This window comes from Camelus bactrianus, chromosome 17, assembly GCF_048773025.1.
Source record: "Camelus bactrianus isolate YW-2024 breed Bactrian camel chromosome 17, ASM4877302v1, whole genome shotgun sequence".
Classification (NCBI taxonomy): domain Eukaryota; kingdom Metazoa; phylum Chordata; class Mammalia; order Artiodactyla; family Camelidae; genus Camelus; species Camelus bactrianus.
Window position 1 is genome coordinate 44,711,026 of NC_133555.1, and position 18,212 is coordinate 44,729,237.

At 37.0% G+C, this 18,212-nt stretch overlaps 1 protein-coding gene across 16 annotated transcripts in view; it reads left to right on the top strand.

The window, feature by feature from the left end:
• The window catches only part of CLASP2 (cytoplasmic linker associated protein 2), a 153,282-nt gene that overhangs the window by 130,963 nt on the left and 4,107 nt on the right, over nt 1-18,212 (top strand). For all 16 annotated transcript variants that reach the window (XM_074345330.1, XM_074345319.1, XM_074345324.1 and 13 more), the window contains 8 exons: nt 2,277-2,420; nt 3,513-3,619; nt 5,153-5,306; nt 7,852-8,080; nt 14,202-14,395; nt 14,893-15,021; nt 15,930-16,136; nt 17,736-17,852. In XM_074345330.1, coding sequence (XP_074201431.1) covers nt 2,277-2,420; nt 3,513-3,619; nt 5,153-5,306; nt 7,852-8,080; nt 14,202-14,395; nt 14,893-15,021; nt 15,930-16,136; nt 17,736-17,852 — 1,281 coding nt within the window. The remainder of the gene's footprint in view (nt 1-2,276; nt 2,421-3,512; nt 3,620-5,152; nt 5,307-7,851; nt 8,081-14,201; nt 14,396-14,892; nt 15,022-15,929; nt 16,137-17,735; nt 17,853-18,212) is intronic.

Here is an 18,212-nt window from a genome sequence, read left to right on the forward strand (position 1 = left end):
TAAGAAGGCTTTACACTTGTCTGATTTCAAAACCAAGTACAAAGTAATAGTAACCAAGATAGTGTGGTACTGGCATAAGAACAGACATAAAGAACAATGGAACAGAAATGAGAGTTCAGAAAAAACCTGTGTCTATGGCCAGCTGATTTTCGGCAAAGGTGCCGAGATCATTCAGTAAGGAAATTACAGTCCTTTCAACAGATTGTGCTGGGACAACTAAATAGCCACATGTAAAAAAATGAAGTTGAACCTTTACTTCACACCGTATACAAAAATTAATTGAAAATGATGAAAGACTTAAATGTAAAAGCTAAACCTATAAAACTCTTAAAAGAAAACAGGGATTAATCTTCATGACCTTGGATTTGACAATGGATTTTAACCAGGATCACAAACAACAAAAGGAAAAATAGATAAATTGAGTTTCATCAAAACTGAGAATTGGGGAATATTCCAAGGACAAGAATACTGATGTGACTATAGAAACCATTGGCATGTTTTAAGTAAGGGAATGGTATGATCTGATTTATGTTTTTAAATATTATGCTGGCTAACATGACAAAAATGGACCATTGCTGTGTTGTGTAAGGGAAAATAGGTTAGAGGGCTGATACGGAAAGGAACCTAAGTTTTCATCTATTGTAGTAGGAAATCACTGAAAAATGTCTCTAGCTGACAAATCAAGAAATAATTATATGAGCCCATGAATGCCTAAGAATCAGAAAAAGCAGGCATTACAAAAGGGAACCCTATGGAGAACTGAACAGGGGAATTGAGAATTATAAAACCTTTTCTAAAAAAGTTTGGTTTTTAAAAAATCCATAAGTGTGTGTTACTTTTATTTAAAGACTTAAAAATTATTTTTAAATAAATGTAGCTAGTAAAGTCAATGTGACATTAGAACTAACAAATGAAGGACTTCATCAAAATACACTAAAGCTATTACATCTTAAATCATGCAGTTTAAACCTGCAGAAATAGACACCTAGATCAATGGACTATAATGGAGGATCCTGAGAAACTTAGGTTTATGGAGAAGATTAGTTTGTGATAAGAGTGTCACTTCAAGTCATGAGGAAAGAATATACTCATTGCTTTGGGAACAAGTGGTCTCTGTCTCTAGAAGGAAAATAAAGCTGAATCTCATACACCAAAATAAACTTTAGATGCAATAAAGTATATGTTAACAATCATTAATTCATTTGCTCAAATTGATTTGAGATTTTTTTCAATGTTTTGGTTCCAAAAAAGACACAGGATCATAAAGTTTTGTTGCAAAGTGTAAATAGCTTTATTTAAGCACCATTAACATGTCAGAGCACAAACCCACACAATATATACTATGTTGGTGTTTTTAACAAAATGGGCTTGTGTTATAGCTGTTTTATAATTTTTTCTTCAGCAATATATATAGTCCTCTCCCAGTCTCTTCATGTTTAGAGCAACATCATCTTTGAAGGCTATGTTGTGTATTGTACCATTGCTCCAGTGTAACATGCTTTAGCCATCCCCCTCCTGTGTCTTAGATGCCATAGACAACAAACACTCAGGTTTTCAGAGTGGGATCAGAAAGGTCCAGAACAAGACGTACACATTTGGATACAAGTCACGATCATGAACTATATGCACTTCTCTCTCCTCTCAGTTAAGTTTCTATGAAATCTGAATTTCAGTTTGGCTTTTATTAACTCAGTTGGTTACTTTAAAAGGAGAAAAGAGCTTTATATTTTCTTAACTGATCTGAATACCTTTGTTTTGTTCCAATTTCCACAACATTAGACTAGTTTTAGCTTTGAATTATAGATTTGTTAAGATTAGGTGCTTTGAGAGAAGACTACATATGGCTACTTAATTTAAGAAGCATATATTGAGAAAATGAAAGGTAAAGTGCTAAGTTGCTCTGGATGGGCTTTGTATAGCTTACGGATGTACTTTTTTATTTCCACCCATCTTTTTTCTTGTAATCATTTATTAGGAAAACTGAATTAGTAATGTATATTGATAGAGTAAACCTAAGAACTATATGGTTGACTTTTGCCATTGATTGTTAGGTCATATTTGTTATGCTTTTCGTATTCTATTCTTACCTTCAAAAAATAAAAGGTCAATTTTTTTTCTTTCAACAAAGAAATTTGAAAGCATATGAAAGCATCTTCTTCTTTTCCCCTGGGAAAGATGGCCTTTCACTATTGAACAGAAATATCAAGTGAAGAATGTGGTCTCCTTTGAGTAACCAAAATACATTTGTCTACTCCTTTTATGTCTTTGTTTTCTAGGCAGCGCAGTCAGTCCTGATTTCCTTATTTGAACTCAATACCCCAGAGTTTACAATGTTATTAGGAGCTTTACCAAAAACTTTTCAGGATGGTGCTACCAAGCTTCTTCATAATCACCTTCGAAACACTGGCAATGGAACCCAGGTATTTTTCAGTTGTTTTATTGGCTATTGTATAATGTGATGGTTGGTTAACAATAATTGCTTTCTTTTACATGAAGTAAACTTTGACTCTAGTGTATAATTTTTGCATCTGCATTGGGCAGTATTTCCTGAGCAGAATTAAATTTTGTCCTGGAAAGAACAGAATCGTTTATATTATAACTTGGTATACATTAGGGCAGTGGTGAATGGTGGCCAGGGTATGAGCAAGGGCAGCGAAATGTAACAGAACTTAGATGAGGCTGTCACCTTTGCAAGCCATTAGAATTAGGACATGCTCTTAGATGAACCAATCCTTATTTGAGGGCCAGAAAAGATGATTTATTCCAGGGATAATAAATAAGGCCCAAAGAGGATAGTGTTAAGGCTGTGTTCACCTTTAATAATTAGAGGCTTGTCAGTCCATAGGTGCTTGAATTATACAGGATGTTGTTTTGGAGAAGTAAGGTCTGAGTAAATGAACATTATCATTACATGTATCTAACTAGTATATAATCATTTACATAATGTACCTGTACCTTTGGTAATGGATAAAGGAGAAAGTGGATGCACTTAAGGTCAGTGTAGGGAAGACAATCTGGGAACAATTCTCGGTACCAAGATCAATTACCTTTTTAAAAGAAGAAAGGATTGTTTCGTTGTATCTTAAGAGGTAGGCAAGTTACTAACATGACCAGATTTTACTTCTTTGGTGTCTTTGTAAAAATCGTTTGCAAATCAACCTCTCAAGAATGAATAAAATTTGAGCAATAGTAATGGTTGAAGGAAGGCAATTGGCTCAGAGACAGAAAGCTAATTTAAAATCGTTAATTTGGGATCTTATTTAATCTCTGAGAAAAAGATGCTGTACTATTTGAAAGCAAGAAATGGGTAGGGAGAGCAAAAAAGACTTAAAGAGCTAGATTTCTGAATGAGAAGAAAGTTTTCCCCCACAGAGATACAGAAATATTTAAAATATTGACCTATAAATATGGCTCTTTCATGTTGTTCCACTTCTCGATCGTATGACTTCCTGAAGAGCCGTTATGTTGAACTTCCTGTCATGTGTTAATGTTTACTTGACTCCGTCCATCAGGGTTCCATGGGGAGTCCTTTGACAAGACCAACGCCACGGTCACCAGCCAACTGGTCCAGTCCTCTTACTTCTCCTACCAATACATCACAGAGTACTTTATCTCCAAGGTAATAAAAGGATTATTTTCTGTCATGGTTTGCATTTGCAAGTTCCCATTCTTAGAAAAACAGACATTAATATAATTTCAGTTGATAGTTCTACTTGACTTGAAAGGTCTTAGATACATAGAAACTTAGCAAATTCAAAAAAATTTAAGTTTATTCTAAAACTAACCCTTTAGATGATAATAATGTACAGGATATGGAATTTTTTTTTTTATCAGTGACAAAAAAACTTACAGACACAACTTTTAGAAGTGACTGTTCATTGCATTAAATAGCATAGTTGTGTTTCTCAGATATACTGTATAAATCCATTAATTGCAAATTATGTCTTTCAGTTTTATTAGTATAAATGATGAGGTAACATTGTAATGATGGATATTTAGAGCTAATGTTTGCCAACCACTTCTAAGAATAGAAAAAAAAAAATAAGCTTATAAACAAAAACAAAAAAATAAAGAAAAACTAGGGAAGGGTTAAATATAATTTGGCAGTATGTATTCTTAGGAGAAATGTGACTGTGAGATTGATCATTAATACAAAATGTAAGATGTATGAAATTTTTACACACTTGTGCAATTCAGGCTGGGCTGTATTTCAGATAAAGTTCTTAAGTCATTAAGGGACTAACATTTTTCCCTATCGTGGCCTTTTAAAAAAATTTGTCTACTAGTCCATATTTGTACTTTTCAGGTTGATTTTTGTTATTAGCCATCTATCATAACATATTTTGTTATATTCATTACAATTATAAGATGCTTCATTTTATTGCAAAAAATATTGCAAATTTATAATTTAGTCTGTTTTTTCCACATTACACATATGTGACAATTCTGATGGCTAAATTCCGGCCTCAGTTCAATTTTAGAATCTGATTATAGAATTCACATCAATGACAGTTATGTTCACTGTTAAAAATTCTTGGCATTCTTACAGATTTGTGTAAAATACATTTATCCCCAATTTAAGCAGTACCATTATTGTGACTTAATCACAGGACTTAGTAAACTATCTGTACAGGGACATGTGATCAATACTGTAGGCTTTGCAGGCCATGCAGTCTTGATCACCTCTGCTCAACTCTGTGAACATAGCCATAGACAATAGCTAAATAAATAAGCATTGCTATGCTCCAAAACAATTTTATTTATGGACACTGAAATTTGAATTTTATATAATTTTCATGTGCTGTGAAATGTTATTGTTTTGATTTTTTTTCTTAAGTTTTTAAAAATTTTAAAAAAACTCTTAGGTATCAGGGCCATAATTTGCTGACCCCTGGTTAGAACATTTTTGAAGGTGAAAAGACAAACCAGCTGTTAAGGACTATGCATTCTAGAGGCACTGTAAGCTGCCCTTAGTGAGCAAAAAAGGGGACATGTACTTTAGCCATTTGTGGCTGTCAGGTTTTGTTTTGCTAATTATGCTTTAGAGCATATCATTTTCTAATCCTGTCTTTATAAATATCCTGTGTAATCTCCTCAGATAAGTTTGTATTTTAAAACTACAAAGAGAAATGAATTACTGTCTTTTTCATAGTGCATTTGACTATGACACAGAAAATATGAACTCTGAAGATATTTATAGCTCTCTTAGAGGTGTCACTGAAGCAATTCAGAATTTCAGCTTCCGTAGTCAAGAAGATATGAATGAGCCATTGAAGAGAGATTCTAAAAAAGATGATGGTGATTCAGTGAGTATTTGGATATTCTTACATTGCGCACTTCAGGAGTTTTTTATTTTGTATTGTTTTTTAACTTTGCTTTCTTTCATTTTCAAGTTTAGTTTTCCAGGGGTCAGTCACTCAGTATTTACTGACTATCACGTACCAGGCACTGTTGTGGGTCTTAGATTTACAAGGGAAAGTCGCTGCTCTCAAGTTCCTTATAGATTTTCAGATAGAGATGAGTACTGTGGAGTTTTAGATTAGAATGTAAAGTGAGTCTATTTTGGATTAAGTGGTCAGAGAAGATGACATTTGCACTGAGACCTAAATAAAGCCATACAAGGTCTAGGAGAGGAGAATTCCATACAAGAAGTAGCAAGTGCCAAGACACTGAGACGAGAGCGAGGTTGTATAGTTGAGAACCAGGATGAAAGCCAGTGTAGTTGGAGCATTATGAAGGTGTGGGGGACTGGAATATGGGCCAGGTCACATGGCCCTTGTAGGACAAAATAAGGTGTTTAGACTTTTTTTTATTCCTATTAAATGTAGTGGTAGTGATTTGACTCATCAGTTTATGTGATTCCCATTAAGAATGTTGTGACTGACATTTGTTCAGTTTGTTGTCTCTGCCATTATACAAAGAGCAATTGTTTTTTACTCTGCTTCTTCTTAGACTTTTCTCTGACAGCTTAGACTTTTCTCAAAACAAGCTATCCCACCATTTCCTGTGGAATCTGTGGTTTCTCAGTGTTTGCAAAATTATAGAACATTGCAGTGCTTCAGCAGATCTCTAAAGGGCTCCCTCCTCTGCTTCCTGGCTTCTTTCTTGCTATTGTTTTTCTCTCCATGCCTGTATGGCAGATGGGCCTAGTAAACTGGCTGCCAAAAACCTGCTTACCACTCATATTTGAGGTTCCCTAACTCAAAAGCTGCCTGTGATAGCAGTAACAGGTTAATAAGAGTCAGTGTTTAATTGAGGACCCCCCCCCCGCCGCCATCCCAAGATAGCAGGGTACAGTGTCGGTAGCTCAAGTAGTGGATTCTGGCAGAAGTGAGTTTGAATCCTGATTCCTGGCATTCACTAACTAGTCAGATTACCACTTCTAAGCCTCAGTGTCTTCCTAAGGAAAATAGGGGTACTGTTGCATACCTTAAAACTTATTGTATGATAAATCATATGATTCCATCCAGCCCAGCCTTCTCTCCTGAGTTTCAGATTCATACATCCAACTTCTGATCTTTTCCCCTAAACTGTTCTCCTCTATCCCAGTTGATAGCAGTGCTAGTTGCTCAGCCAAAAACCTTGGACAGAACAGTTGTCCTTGTTTCCTCCTTTCTTTTTCTCATCCTCCCTACTTAGTCCATCAGGGAATCTGTTGGCTATCTCCAAAATATAAACCACAGTCTACACAGTAGACTTTTCCCCTTGTTACCTCCCTTATCTCATCTCCGGCTACTTTCCTCTGCTCTAGCCACATGCGTCCTTGCTATTCCCTGAACTTACTGGGCATGTTCTTGCTTCAGGGCCCCTGTCTTAGCTGTTCCCTCTACCTTAAACATTCTTCCTCCAGATATCCCCATGGCTAGTTTCCCCACTTCCTTCCAGTCCTTGAGCAAGTGGCTTCTCAGTAAATCTTACTTTGAGCAGCCTATTTAATCTGCAGCCTCCTCCTCCCACCTTGGCACTCATGATCCCTTTAATACTGTACTGCCTCCCAGGCACTAATCATCTTCTACTGTACCACATAACTTACCCATTCATTATGTTTTTTTAATGTCTCTGACCCTGCACTAGAATGTTAAACTTCGTCAGGATAGACAGCATTCCCTCATTTGTTCACTAATATATCCCCAATGCCAAAAATGTTACCTGGCATGGAATAGGTGCACAGTAAAATTAAAGAATATTTGTAAAGCACCTCGCTAACAGCTTGGCACATAGTTGCTTGGTCAGTGGTGGTAATGGTGACACTGATGATGGTAATTGATATTTTGATAAGTGTATTAATGTGCCCAAACTCCATCAGGCATCCTTCCAAAAGCTATGCAGTCCCTTTAGGCTTTTATTTTTTTGTACGTGTGTGTTTTTTGTTTTTGTTTTTGTTTTTAAGCAAGACTTTTGAAATTTGATTTCCTTTATTGACGTACTGTCATTGTATAATTTACAACCTTAATAATGAAATCTGGGAGCTTTTAGTTCTATGTTGCTAGTAAAAGTCCTTTTGTATTTAACTGGCATAAATGGCATTTAACTGTAACTAATCACAGTGTATATATATATATATTGTTTGATCGAGCCATTGGCAGGGAAACTATAGGAATTGTTAGAGACATCATTCTTTCATGGTTCTTATTTGCCTTCATGGTTTCTTTACATCTTTTCCATGAGCTTTGACTTTTTGAATGTAAGTTTTAACTCATCTTGTTGATTTCCATTACTCGGTTTTTTTCAGCTCTTTATTATTACCTTTTTAAAATAGCCTTTCAAGCAGTAGGAAAATACCCTTTTAGAATTTTGAAGAGATATTTGAAAGTGAATTAATTTGCTATACTTCCCCCTTCCCATTAACAGATGTGTGGCGGTCCTGGGATGTCTGACCCAAGAGCAGGAGGTGATGCTACTGACCCAAGCCAAACAGCCCTTGATAATAAAGCTTCATTGCTCCATTCGATGCCTGCTCACTCCTCTCCACGCTCTCGAGACTATAATCCGTATAACTACTCAGATAGCATCAGTCCCTTCAATAAGTCTGCTCTCAAGGAAGCCATGTTCGATGATGATGCTGACCAGTTCCCCGATGGTATGTCCTGGGTCGTCTGCTACCGTCTGTTACAGAGGTCTGCTAATCAGCAAAGCAAAATAGGGTTACGTGTTCTTTTATTGTAACTTCCTAAGTAAGGATCTTTGGGATGGGATTGTTCTCTCTCATCTTCTAGGAACTCATTTCTGATGTTTTGGTAGTTTTCTTCCCCAGAATGAGAGACAGGTTAATCATCCTAAAGTCATCCTTTAAATCAAGAAAACCTTAGTGACTTCCCAGAAACAGATGAAACCAGTTGTAGCTTATAAATTTAGTCTATGTCTAAACATAGTTCATTTAGTTATTAACTTTTATACCAGAATGACAAAACCCTTTGAAAGAATACCTGTTCTTTACAATAACCTTTTAAGTGTGAAGTCATAAATTCTTTAGTAAGATACATTCAAGGACCAAATATGGGAGAAGCTACCATTGGGATTTGGAGTTGGCTTAGGTCTAAGCTCAAACACTTATTAAGCTGCATTACCTGGGAAGTTGGTTGACCTTCCTGAATCTCACTTGTCACTAGGTTGGAGATGTTACATTACTTGCCCTTTGACCACAGTATGTGGTAAGGTTCAGATAAGATGTATGAAAACTGATTATAAAGTACAAAGCACTGTGAATGTTTTAGTTATTTTTAGTAATAAGGAATTACGTTTTTGCCTCAGCATATTACACAATCCATCAATTCTTTTTTTAGTTAAAGATTTAAATAATGTATAGTTAATATATAACTATATGTAGATAAACTTGAAAGTCTCCCCCTCATGATTCCATATGTTGGTAGTTTCTGGTTTTCCTTTATTCCCTCAGAGTTACTGTCATTGAACATATTTCTGCATAAACTTATGCACATGTACAGGTAATTCTAAGAGATTTCTAGAGGTAGAATTGCTCAGTTGAGGTATATGTAAGTTTAAGTTTTGAGAGTTAATACCCAATTACCAACTGAAAACACTTGGTTAGTTTAAGTTGTACTGATTTCCTCACCAGCACAGAGTGTTTAGATGTTTTATTTTTTGTCACTGTGATGGATATAAAATAGGTCATTCCTAATGAGCATTTCCTTAATTGTTAGAAAGATTGAGAAATTAGATATCAGGAATATTTTTTAATCTTTGTAATTTTGATGAGTAGAAAAAATCTTCACTTCTGTATTTCTTTGATTACCAGTTGATGAATCATATTTTTACCAACATGTCATGTTAAAAGACTTAATGTATCTCAGATATCACAAAGGCAAAATTGTGACCAAACTATCTAAAATAATAGTTGTCTTAATACATAAGAATCTATAAAATTGCCACAGTTGCGCGCTTTGGTATGTTTTAACCTGTCATAAATAGTTGACTCCCTTGCTGAGGTCTGGTCACCATAGCAGCGTAACAGAAGCGCATGAATGAATTGGACCCTCATGAAAGTGTCTTGGGAACCATCTGTGTAGCGACAGCCCCACAGTTGACTGAGAAATCGAGACCTAACTTTAGCAGCTTTAATTGTTTTTAAATTATTTTTGCACAGAGGTCACACAACTGGCATCTCTTGCCTCAGCTACAGTACATATATACACATATATATATGTATGTATGTATACATAGTTTTTTTTAAGTATTGTTTCAAAATACTCAGAACCTTAAAAGTTGGGAGTATAGGAGAAAGAACTTTTCTTTTCTTGAAATATCTGAGAGTGAGTTGCCGAACTGATGCTCCGTCACCTCAAATACTTTAGAATGTACTTTCTGTAAACCGAGACATTCTCCTGCATAACCACAACATATTCATCAAAATCAGGGGATTCTCTTTGGTACATTAAGAACCACCTGTCTGTAGTGTTCTGTCTGTTATCTTGATGATATCTTATAGCAGAGGATTCGGATCAGAATGTCATGGATTTAATTACCATGTCTCCCTCCCTCCCTGTTCAGTCTTTTCTTGGCTCTCATGACCATGGCATTTTTGGAGATTAAAGACCAGTTATTTTGTAGTATTTCCCTCAATGTAGGTTTGTCTGATGTTTTCTTATGATTGGACTTAGACTGTACTCTTGGCATCAGTATCACAGAAGTGAGAGTGCATCTAAGCTAACACATGATTGTACTTTGCCCCATGGTTGGTGATGTTAACGTTGATCCCTTGATTTTGGTGATGCTAACCAGGCTTCTCCACTGTGAAGTTACTCTTTTTGTAATTAATAAGTGTTTTGTGGAGAGGTAGTTTAAAACTAAATATCCCAGTCCTCGTTAAACTTAAATTTTATTCATTTTAAAAATATTTATTTACATATTTATAACTGTATGGTCTTATAGTTTCCTATTGTATTCAATGGGTATAATTTTAACTATCATTATTTATAATATGCTCAAATTGTCCTTAATTTGACCACCACCCATTCAAACTGGCTTTTGTGTCCTTTTGACATGTCTGCATCCTTACATTCTGACACAACAAAATCTTGTACTGTCCTTCCTTCAATCCTGGAATCAGCCATTTCTCCAAGGATCAATCCTTAGTTTCTTTTAATAGAAAATGGTCTTTAAAGACTAAAGCCCGGGCACGAGGGATACTCACTGCTGGTAGGGTGTCACTACTCCACAGACCTCTGAGTGGCCAGAGCTAGGAAATGTGTATGTATGTATGCTGATTTATATCTATTTCTGTGTCTGTCCAAAGCTGTGTGTTTGCACCAGTAACTCCAATTCCAGTCTAGTGCCGTGAGGTTAATTTTAGTTTCTCCCTTATTGATAACTCCCCTTTTCTGACAGTGAGAAACCTGGCTTCCGTTATCTTTAATATATTTACTTATTTGATCAATCCTCCTTATGCAACCAGTTCTCCATCTCTGCCACCACCTCCTCCCTCCCAGAGTGCAGTCGTCACCCTGCTGGGCTCTACCATTCCATGTGGACACGCTCAGCCTCCTTGGCCTCTGACACCCACTGCCGTTCTTCATGGGCTCTGACAGATCACACCTGGTTGCCATCACACGTGGACACCCTTCTTACCCTGGCTGAGCTCTGAAACCCCATCTTTCCCACACTCAGTGTGTGGAAACCCTCCTTATTCTACCCAGGAACCTATCCCCATGGTCATTTGTAATTTTGATGAATGGAAAAATACTTCATTTTATGAGGAAAAGTTGTGTTTTTACCAACTTCTCATGTTAAGAGACTTAATATATCACAAATATCACAAAGCCAAAATTATGGCAACTTAGCAAAATCACCCCCCCCCTTATGATCTAGTTCTCTTCTCCTTTACTAAGAATCATGTATTTTCCATTTGTTAAATGAAGATGTCTTTGGAAATTATATAGCTGAAACCTAAACTGGGTAGAATATTTTTGAACTTGTGAACATTTTTTTCTTTGCAGCTTAATATCTGATTGACTTCCAAAACATAAGGCAGCCCTTTTATGTTGAGTAAACACTCTTTGAAAATGGATAAGCCCTTGGTTAAACCAAAATAGTAGCTGTTCCTAGCTTCATATAGCAGTTGTTTTCATTTGCTGTCTATATTCCATTTTAAAGTTGAGATGGGGAAGACCTTGCATCTCTCTTACTCAGGCGTTTCTGTATATACTATAGACAGATACACACATATTTGACAAATTTATCAAAATTAACAAGTCAAAAAAGCCTACACTAATGGCCACTTCTGATTACGACCTTTGTAAAGTTTACCAGGGACTGTATTGTTCCAGGATACTTACTACGTCTAGTGACCATGACACTGTTATTCAAGGGAGACTCAGATTTCAGGCCCAGGTCCTCACAGTGACCCTAGGGGTGGGTGCTGTTTTCCCATTTTACTGATGAGAAAGCCCAGCCTCCACAGTAAGAGCACGCCCCCATCACACACAGGCTGAGGGGCAGAGGCTTGGCGGGCCCCCAGAGCCTGTGTGCCTTGCGCAGGACTGCAGTGCCTCCCTGTGTTAGAAGAGGCGGAAGAGAATACTTTGTCTTAACTAATTCAGCACCTTAGGTTTTAATCGTTTGTATGATATAAACAGTTCCATTTTTCAACAAATCATGTGTGTGCTTTCTTTGGCAGAAATGACTTTCCTGTCAGTCATCTCTCCAGACCATTATATGACAAGTCATTTCTGATTATCTTCTAGAGTAATTACAAAGCCTGTACTCGTGGAGAAGAGAACTGAGTTCCTTTGAAGAACATTTTCTTGTGACTTCCCTTTATTTAGCTGGAATAACATCAACTCTTACGACAGTGATTCTCTGACACCTGTGAAAATGTGATACTATAACTTTGCAGGAGTGATTTTTACGGGGTTTATAGAGATGCATTTATTCAGCTGCAGTAGTTCTTGTTAAACCAGCAATATTGATCTCATGTTGGTGTATACAGATGAAGTTATAAGACAATTTTTATTCTCCAAGTTAAGATTGTATCTTTGAACTCAAATTTCTTATCTTTCGTGATTCTGCTCTGCATTTTGCAGATGTTCTTCTTGGTCTTCCAGCCCTAATTTGGTTCCCCTTAGTGATCATTTTTCCCAGATTACCTCAAGTTTAGTTCAGTAATCAACATTTTGTGCTCTGTGAAAGAGTGTTTGGGAACCAGAGGTTCTCAGTGCTCTTATTACAGTTCCATGAAAGTTGTTCTAACAAACTTCCTTTTTAATAGTCAGTGAATGTCATCATTACACTTTGGTTCAGTTTCCCTTCCGTCATCTGTTAGTTTTATTCCAGTGGAAGTCATCTGTTCTAATAGTTCAGCTTGATTCCCTTTCCTCAGGTTTCTGAATCGTCTTAAGTGAAATAGAATTTTTCTTTCCCTACTTGTAGTTGTGGGTTCCCTGAGACATACAGTGTTAGGCCATTGGTATCTCTAGGTCAGAGGCTGACCAGCTGGCAGGATGAGGCACAGTAGCTTCTGTTTTTATGGACCAATAGTGAAATATCTGGCAAACTGCAACCTCAAGGTTTGTTTTTGGGAAGAGTACTCTTTCCTCCTGAGCCTTTCCTTTTGTAGGCAACAACCCTCCCCAAAAGGCCAGCCTGCCCATGCCAAGTAGATGCACAGAGAGTACAGCCCCACGGTGTCAGCTGTCTTTCCTGGAGACTTGGGAGGAGGAGTGACCCCAGGTGTGCCTTCTAGGCTCAGGCATCCTATTCTGGGATTATTTCATTTCAGAGAAGGAGTCAGGAAAAATAATTTATGGCACAAGCCCAGGCAAATGCTTGCCCAAGTCCCTCAAAGCCTGAATTTATCATTTAAAAAAATGTAGGACAACTCTGTTATTTTGTAGTGCTCTAATGTGAACTTTTGGATTTAACTGTCTTTCTTTTAAAAATGATTTAAAGCATTATCTGATGACTTGTAAAATAAACAATATGTCCTTTAACATTCATAAAATTCATGAGTTCATAATTATACATTTAAAAAGAAAGCAAAAAGAAATGAAAACTCCTTGATAGCCACTGGGCCCAACTCTTGACTCTGAAATTTAAAGGGAAATATTTTAAGTGTATTCTGCCTTTTCTATCAAACTGTATTTCAGGGTAATTAAAACAGCTCTAGTTGATAAAGTCACTCTCTGCAGAAGAATTTCAACCCATTTTTAACTCCTAATAATTGATTCAGAATATCAGTGGGTAAAATCATTAGTGAAAAGATTGACAGGGAATTTTCCAGTGGCGGGATCAAGTTGTCACCAGGTGGATCCAGTGACCATTGTTGGTGTCACTAAAAACAAAGTGCCCAGACACGGGGTGACTCCTGGCTTGACAACGTAAAAGTGTGTAAGGACAAAGGGAGACACTGGGATTTGCTACAAATACTTCAGGAAAAAAAGCTGGAGGCACGGGGGACAAAGATGATGTAAGAATGGTAAAATCTTAATAATCATTAAATCTGGATGATGGGTGTATGAAGGTTCATTATACAATTATCTCTTGTGAATTTTTATTATAAATGGTTTTGAACTAGTATTGATGTTTTGGGAATAACAAATTGAAAAGAATGTTACTTAGTCATTTTTCTTTGTTTTTGTTTTTAACAACCAACTCTCTGTTTCATAATGTTATATAAAGTTGGCATCCCCGTACTTGTGAAAATTAACTTACAAAGTTACAGAACTAACATCATGTCCTTTTGACAGATCTTTCCCTAGACCATTCTGACCTGGTTGCAGAGTTGTTGAAGGAGTTGTCTAACCATAATGAACGCGTAGAAGAAAGAAAAATTGCCCTCTATGAACTGATGAAACTGACACAGGAAGAATCTTTCAGTGTTTGGGATGAACACTTCAAAACAATATTACTTTTATTGCTTGAAACCCTTGGGGATAAAGAGGTAAATTGCTGACTGTGTAAACAATAGCCTGTTTTTTTTTGCCTTGGATTGCCTCTCATTGCCTGCTAATCAAGCACTACACACACTTAGAAATTGGGGAAATGAGTCTTTTCTGCTGCTGCTTTCTGCACAAAATTTTTACTATAAAGTACTACTCAACCAAGTACCTTGATGATTTTAAACAACTGACAACAGGAAAAATGAAAGATTGCTGACGGAATTTTTATAGGAGAGTACTTTTTTTGCATATTTGAATTAGTTGTTCAGAAGTAAAATGTCCTTGTTGATAGTCAGAATGTAGCTGGTTCTTGATTTCTTTAAGAAGTATAAGTTTTCAACTAGAGATGTGAAAACTTAATTATGTAATATATCACGTACTTCTTGCAGTTGTCTGCAATTCCCCTAACCAATATTAAGACCCTTAAGTTACAGAATGTTAAATGTAAAAGATTGTCTACAACCCAAAATATTAAAAACATTCAAATATTTCTTCTTAGCCTACAATCAGGGCTCTGGCATTAAAGGTATTAAGAGAAATCCTAAGGCATCAACCAGCAAGATTTAAAAACTATGCAGAACTGACGGTCATGAAAACACTGGAAGCACACAAAGATCCTCATAAGGAGGTAAGTTACCTGATGGCTAAATTATTGTAATATTTGTAGTTTAGTTATCCACCCTCTGACCCAGAAAAGGCCTGTAGCGTATTAACTGACTGTTACAAAAGATAAAATTGACATTTTTAAGTTATTACAGCTGAAATTAGGCCTGGGTTTCCTGACTTCCAGTGTATTTCCTACTGTATCTTCCCAAGCACCTCTCACAGATTGAGAGCTTAAGTGAGACGCTAACAAAGTAGCAGCAAACACGTTAACTTTTACATGTTTTCAAGACCATCTTTAGCAATTACAGATTCCAATAAGAATATAGGCAACTGTTTCTTCTCTTCATTGCAAAACCCATGCCCTACTACCCCTCCGCTCCAAGCCCAATACAGAAGGGAAAAAAAATCATCGTAAACAGCAGGGGAAATGGCCTGTTAACTTGATAACATAGTGATGAGATGATCTTTGTTTTATTTTGTAATACTGTCACAAAGGGGGATCAAGCATTCCTGGAGCTGAGGATGCCCTGTGATGAGCAGGGTCTCCACACGGCTGATGCAGAGGACTCCGCTCAGTTTACAGTCTGGGGAAACAGAGCCTCCACTCCACTGCGGAACTAGATCACAGCATGATCTAGAAATTGCTTAAATCATTAAATCACTAAATCAAGCCAACATTAAGAGAACACAGAAGGAAGAATGTTGTAATAAAGCCCTGTGTGTCCATCTTCTAGCTTCAACAGTTACTGACGTTTTACCAATTCAGTTTTATCTGGACCCCCACTTTTTATATTTGTTTACTGTAGTGTTTTCAGAGCAAATCCCAGACATCATGTCCTATTATGTATCTCATAAAGTTTGCACCTCCAGGACACGGTATCACATTTTATGGAGTTACTTCCTAGCTAAATGTTGACCTCTCTGTTTCAGGTGGTGAGGTCTGCTGAGGAAGCTGCATCAGTGTTGGCCACTTCCATCAGTCCAGAGCAGTGCATCAAAGTGCTTTGTCCCATTATCCAAACTGCAGATTACCCAATTAATCTGGCTGCAATCAAAATGCAAACAAAAGTGATAGAGAGAGTGTCCAAGGAAACCCTTAACCTTCTTTTGCCAGAGATTATGCCAGGCCTGATACAGGTAAGCAGCAAAGCTTAGAGGAATAAGCTAAGTATGATGCATTTGGTCTCCAGTTATTTCAGGCACTTTCCAGACAACACTAGTGGCATGACCAAGCCTTCCTGCTGTCTCCGGTGTTCAGAGCAAAGACTTTCCATAACGAGCTCTGCAGTGGGGCGGTGGGGTAGGAGGTAGAATACAGATAACGTAAAACTTACCATCTGGCCATTTTAACTGCGATTCAGTGGTACTAAGTACATTCACAGTGTTGTACAACCATCACCACTGTCCATCTCCAGAACTTTTTCTTCATCCCAAAGAGAAACTCTGTATCCATCAATTAATAACTCCCCATTTCCCCACCCCCAGACCCTGGTAACCTCTGATCTACTTTCTAGGTTCCTTATGTAAGTGAAACCATACAGTATTTGTCCTTTTGTGCCTGGCTTATTTCACTTGGCATAATGTCTTTAAGGGTTTATCCATGTTGTAGAATGTATTAGAATGTCATTCCTTTTATGGCTGAATAATATTCCATTTATTCCATTATTCATTTTTATTTATTCTAATATTCCATTATACATTTTGTTTGCCCATTTATCTGTTGATGAATATGTGGTTGTTTCCTTTTTTGTTTTTTTAGTAACAAATATTGCAATGAACTTCCTTGTAATGTCTTCTTATATTTGTCTATTTAGAAGTAGAATTCTTAGGTATTGCCAGATTTCTCTCCAACATGCTAATACTAATTTACCGTCATTGACTAGACATAATGTGGTTTCTTTCTATGCACACAAACCCCAAAATATAAACACTTCAACAAAAATGGTATCATATTTTGTTAAATGCTTTGCTTAACTTAATCATAGGTTATGAACTTTTTCCATCCAGTAAATAATATTCTGTAATGCAATTTTAATGGCTAATACTACGTAGCGTATATATTGAGACTCCACTTGAAGAGAATTAATCATTCATTTCTTTGTGCATCTACAGTATTATCTTTGTGACTCTGTTCTAAGCCTAATACTACTAACTTATGAGGTCCTTGAAGATAAGATCCAATCTCTTTCTTCTTTATCTATGCTTTGGTTGTTTAGAACAGAATATACATAATATGTGTGTTATACATACAGTGGGTACTGAATAAATGTTTGCTGAATAAATAACTTAGAGTAATGGTAGGGATGAGACATATAATCAGCTTAATTCATCCTGATTATAGGAGTGCACTGACTGTCAGGCCAAGGGGTTTAGGTTTTATTCAGTAGTGAGGAGCTTTTGAGTTCCCTAACACTGAATGCTTTAGGAAAGTTAATTCATAGGTTTTGCCCAGGGTGGATTGGCAGAGGGACAGCCTCAGAGTCAGAGAATTGCAACTATTCAGGCTAAATAAGAAAGAACCTGATATGGAAGGCTGATAGTGGACTGGGGGAGCCGAAGGGGAAATGGAGGAGGGAAGGTCATGTCTCTGCCTGAAACAGTGAGATAATTCCATCTGGTCAGTAAAGCTGTCTCTCCTCAGCACACTGGAGATCTCTTTGAGTTGCACTTCTGTCTCTTTAGGATGGTATGCTTCTCAGATCCCGCAGGTGTGCTAACAAGGACTTTTCTCCCTAGGGTTATGATAATTCAGAGAGCAGCGTTCGGAAAGCTTGTGTCTTCTGCCTGGTGGCTATTCACGCGGTAATTGGTGATGAACTAAAACCACATCTCAGTCAGCTCACTGGCAGTAAAGTAAGTAGTGCTGCTTTGCTCCAAAGATGGTGGCCATAGAACATTCTTCAAAATTTAGTTGTGTGTGTTAAAGGGTGAATTTGTTGTTTGGCTTTTAATTAGTCAGGCTTTGAGCATCCAGCTCATTCCTCTTATTGTTTGCAGTTTAGCTGTTTGTACTTTCATTGTATCACTCAGGTGAAGTCAGCAGTTTGGTAGAGTGCTTGGTAGACTGCTGTGAGAGAAATGCCTGCAACTGACTCTTCCCACTCCCACACCCAAATCCTTAACCCCAAGGATTGTTTAATTAAAAATAAATAGTTAGTAGGGGAGAGGGTATAGCTCAGTGGTAGAGTGTGTGCCTAGCATGCAGGAGGTCCT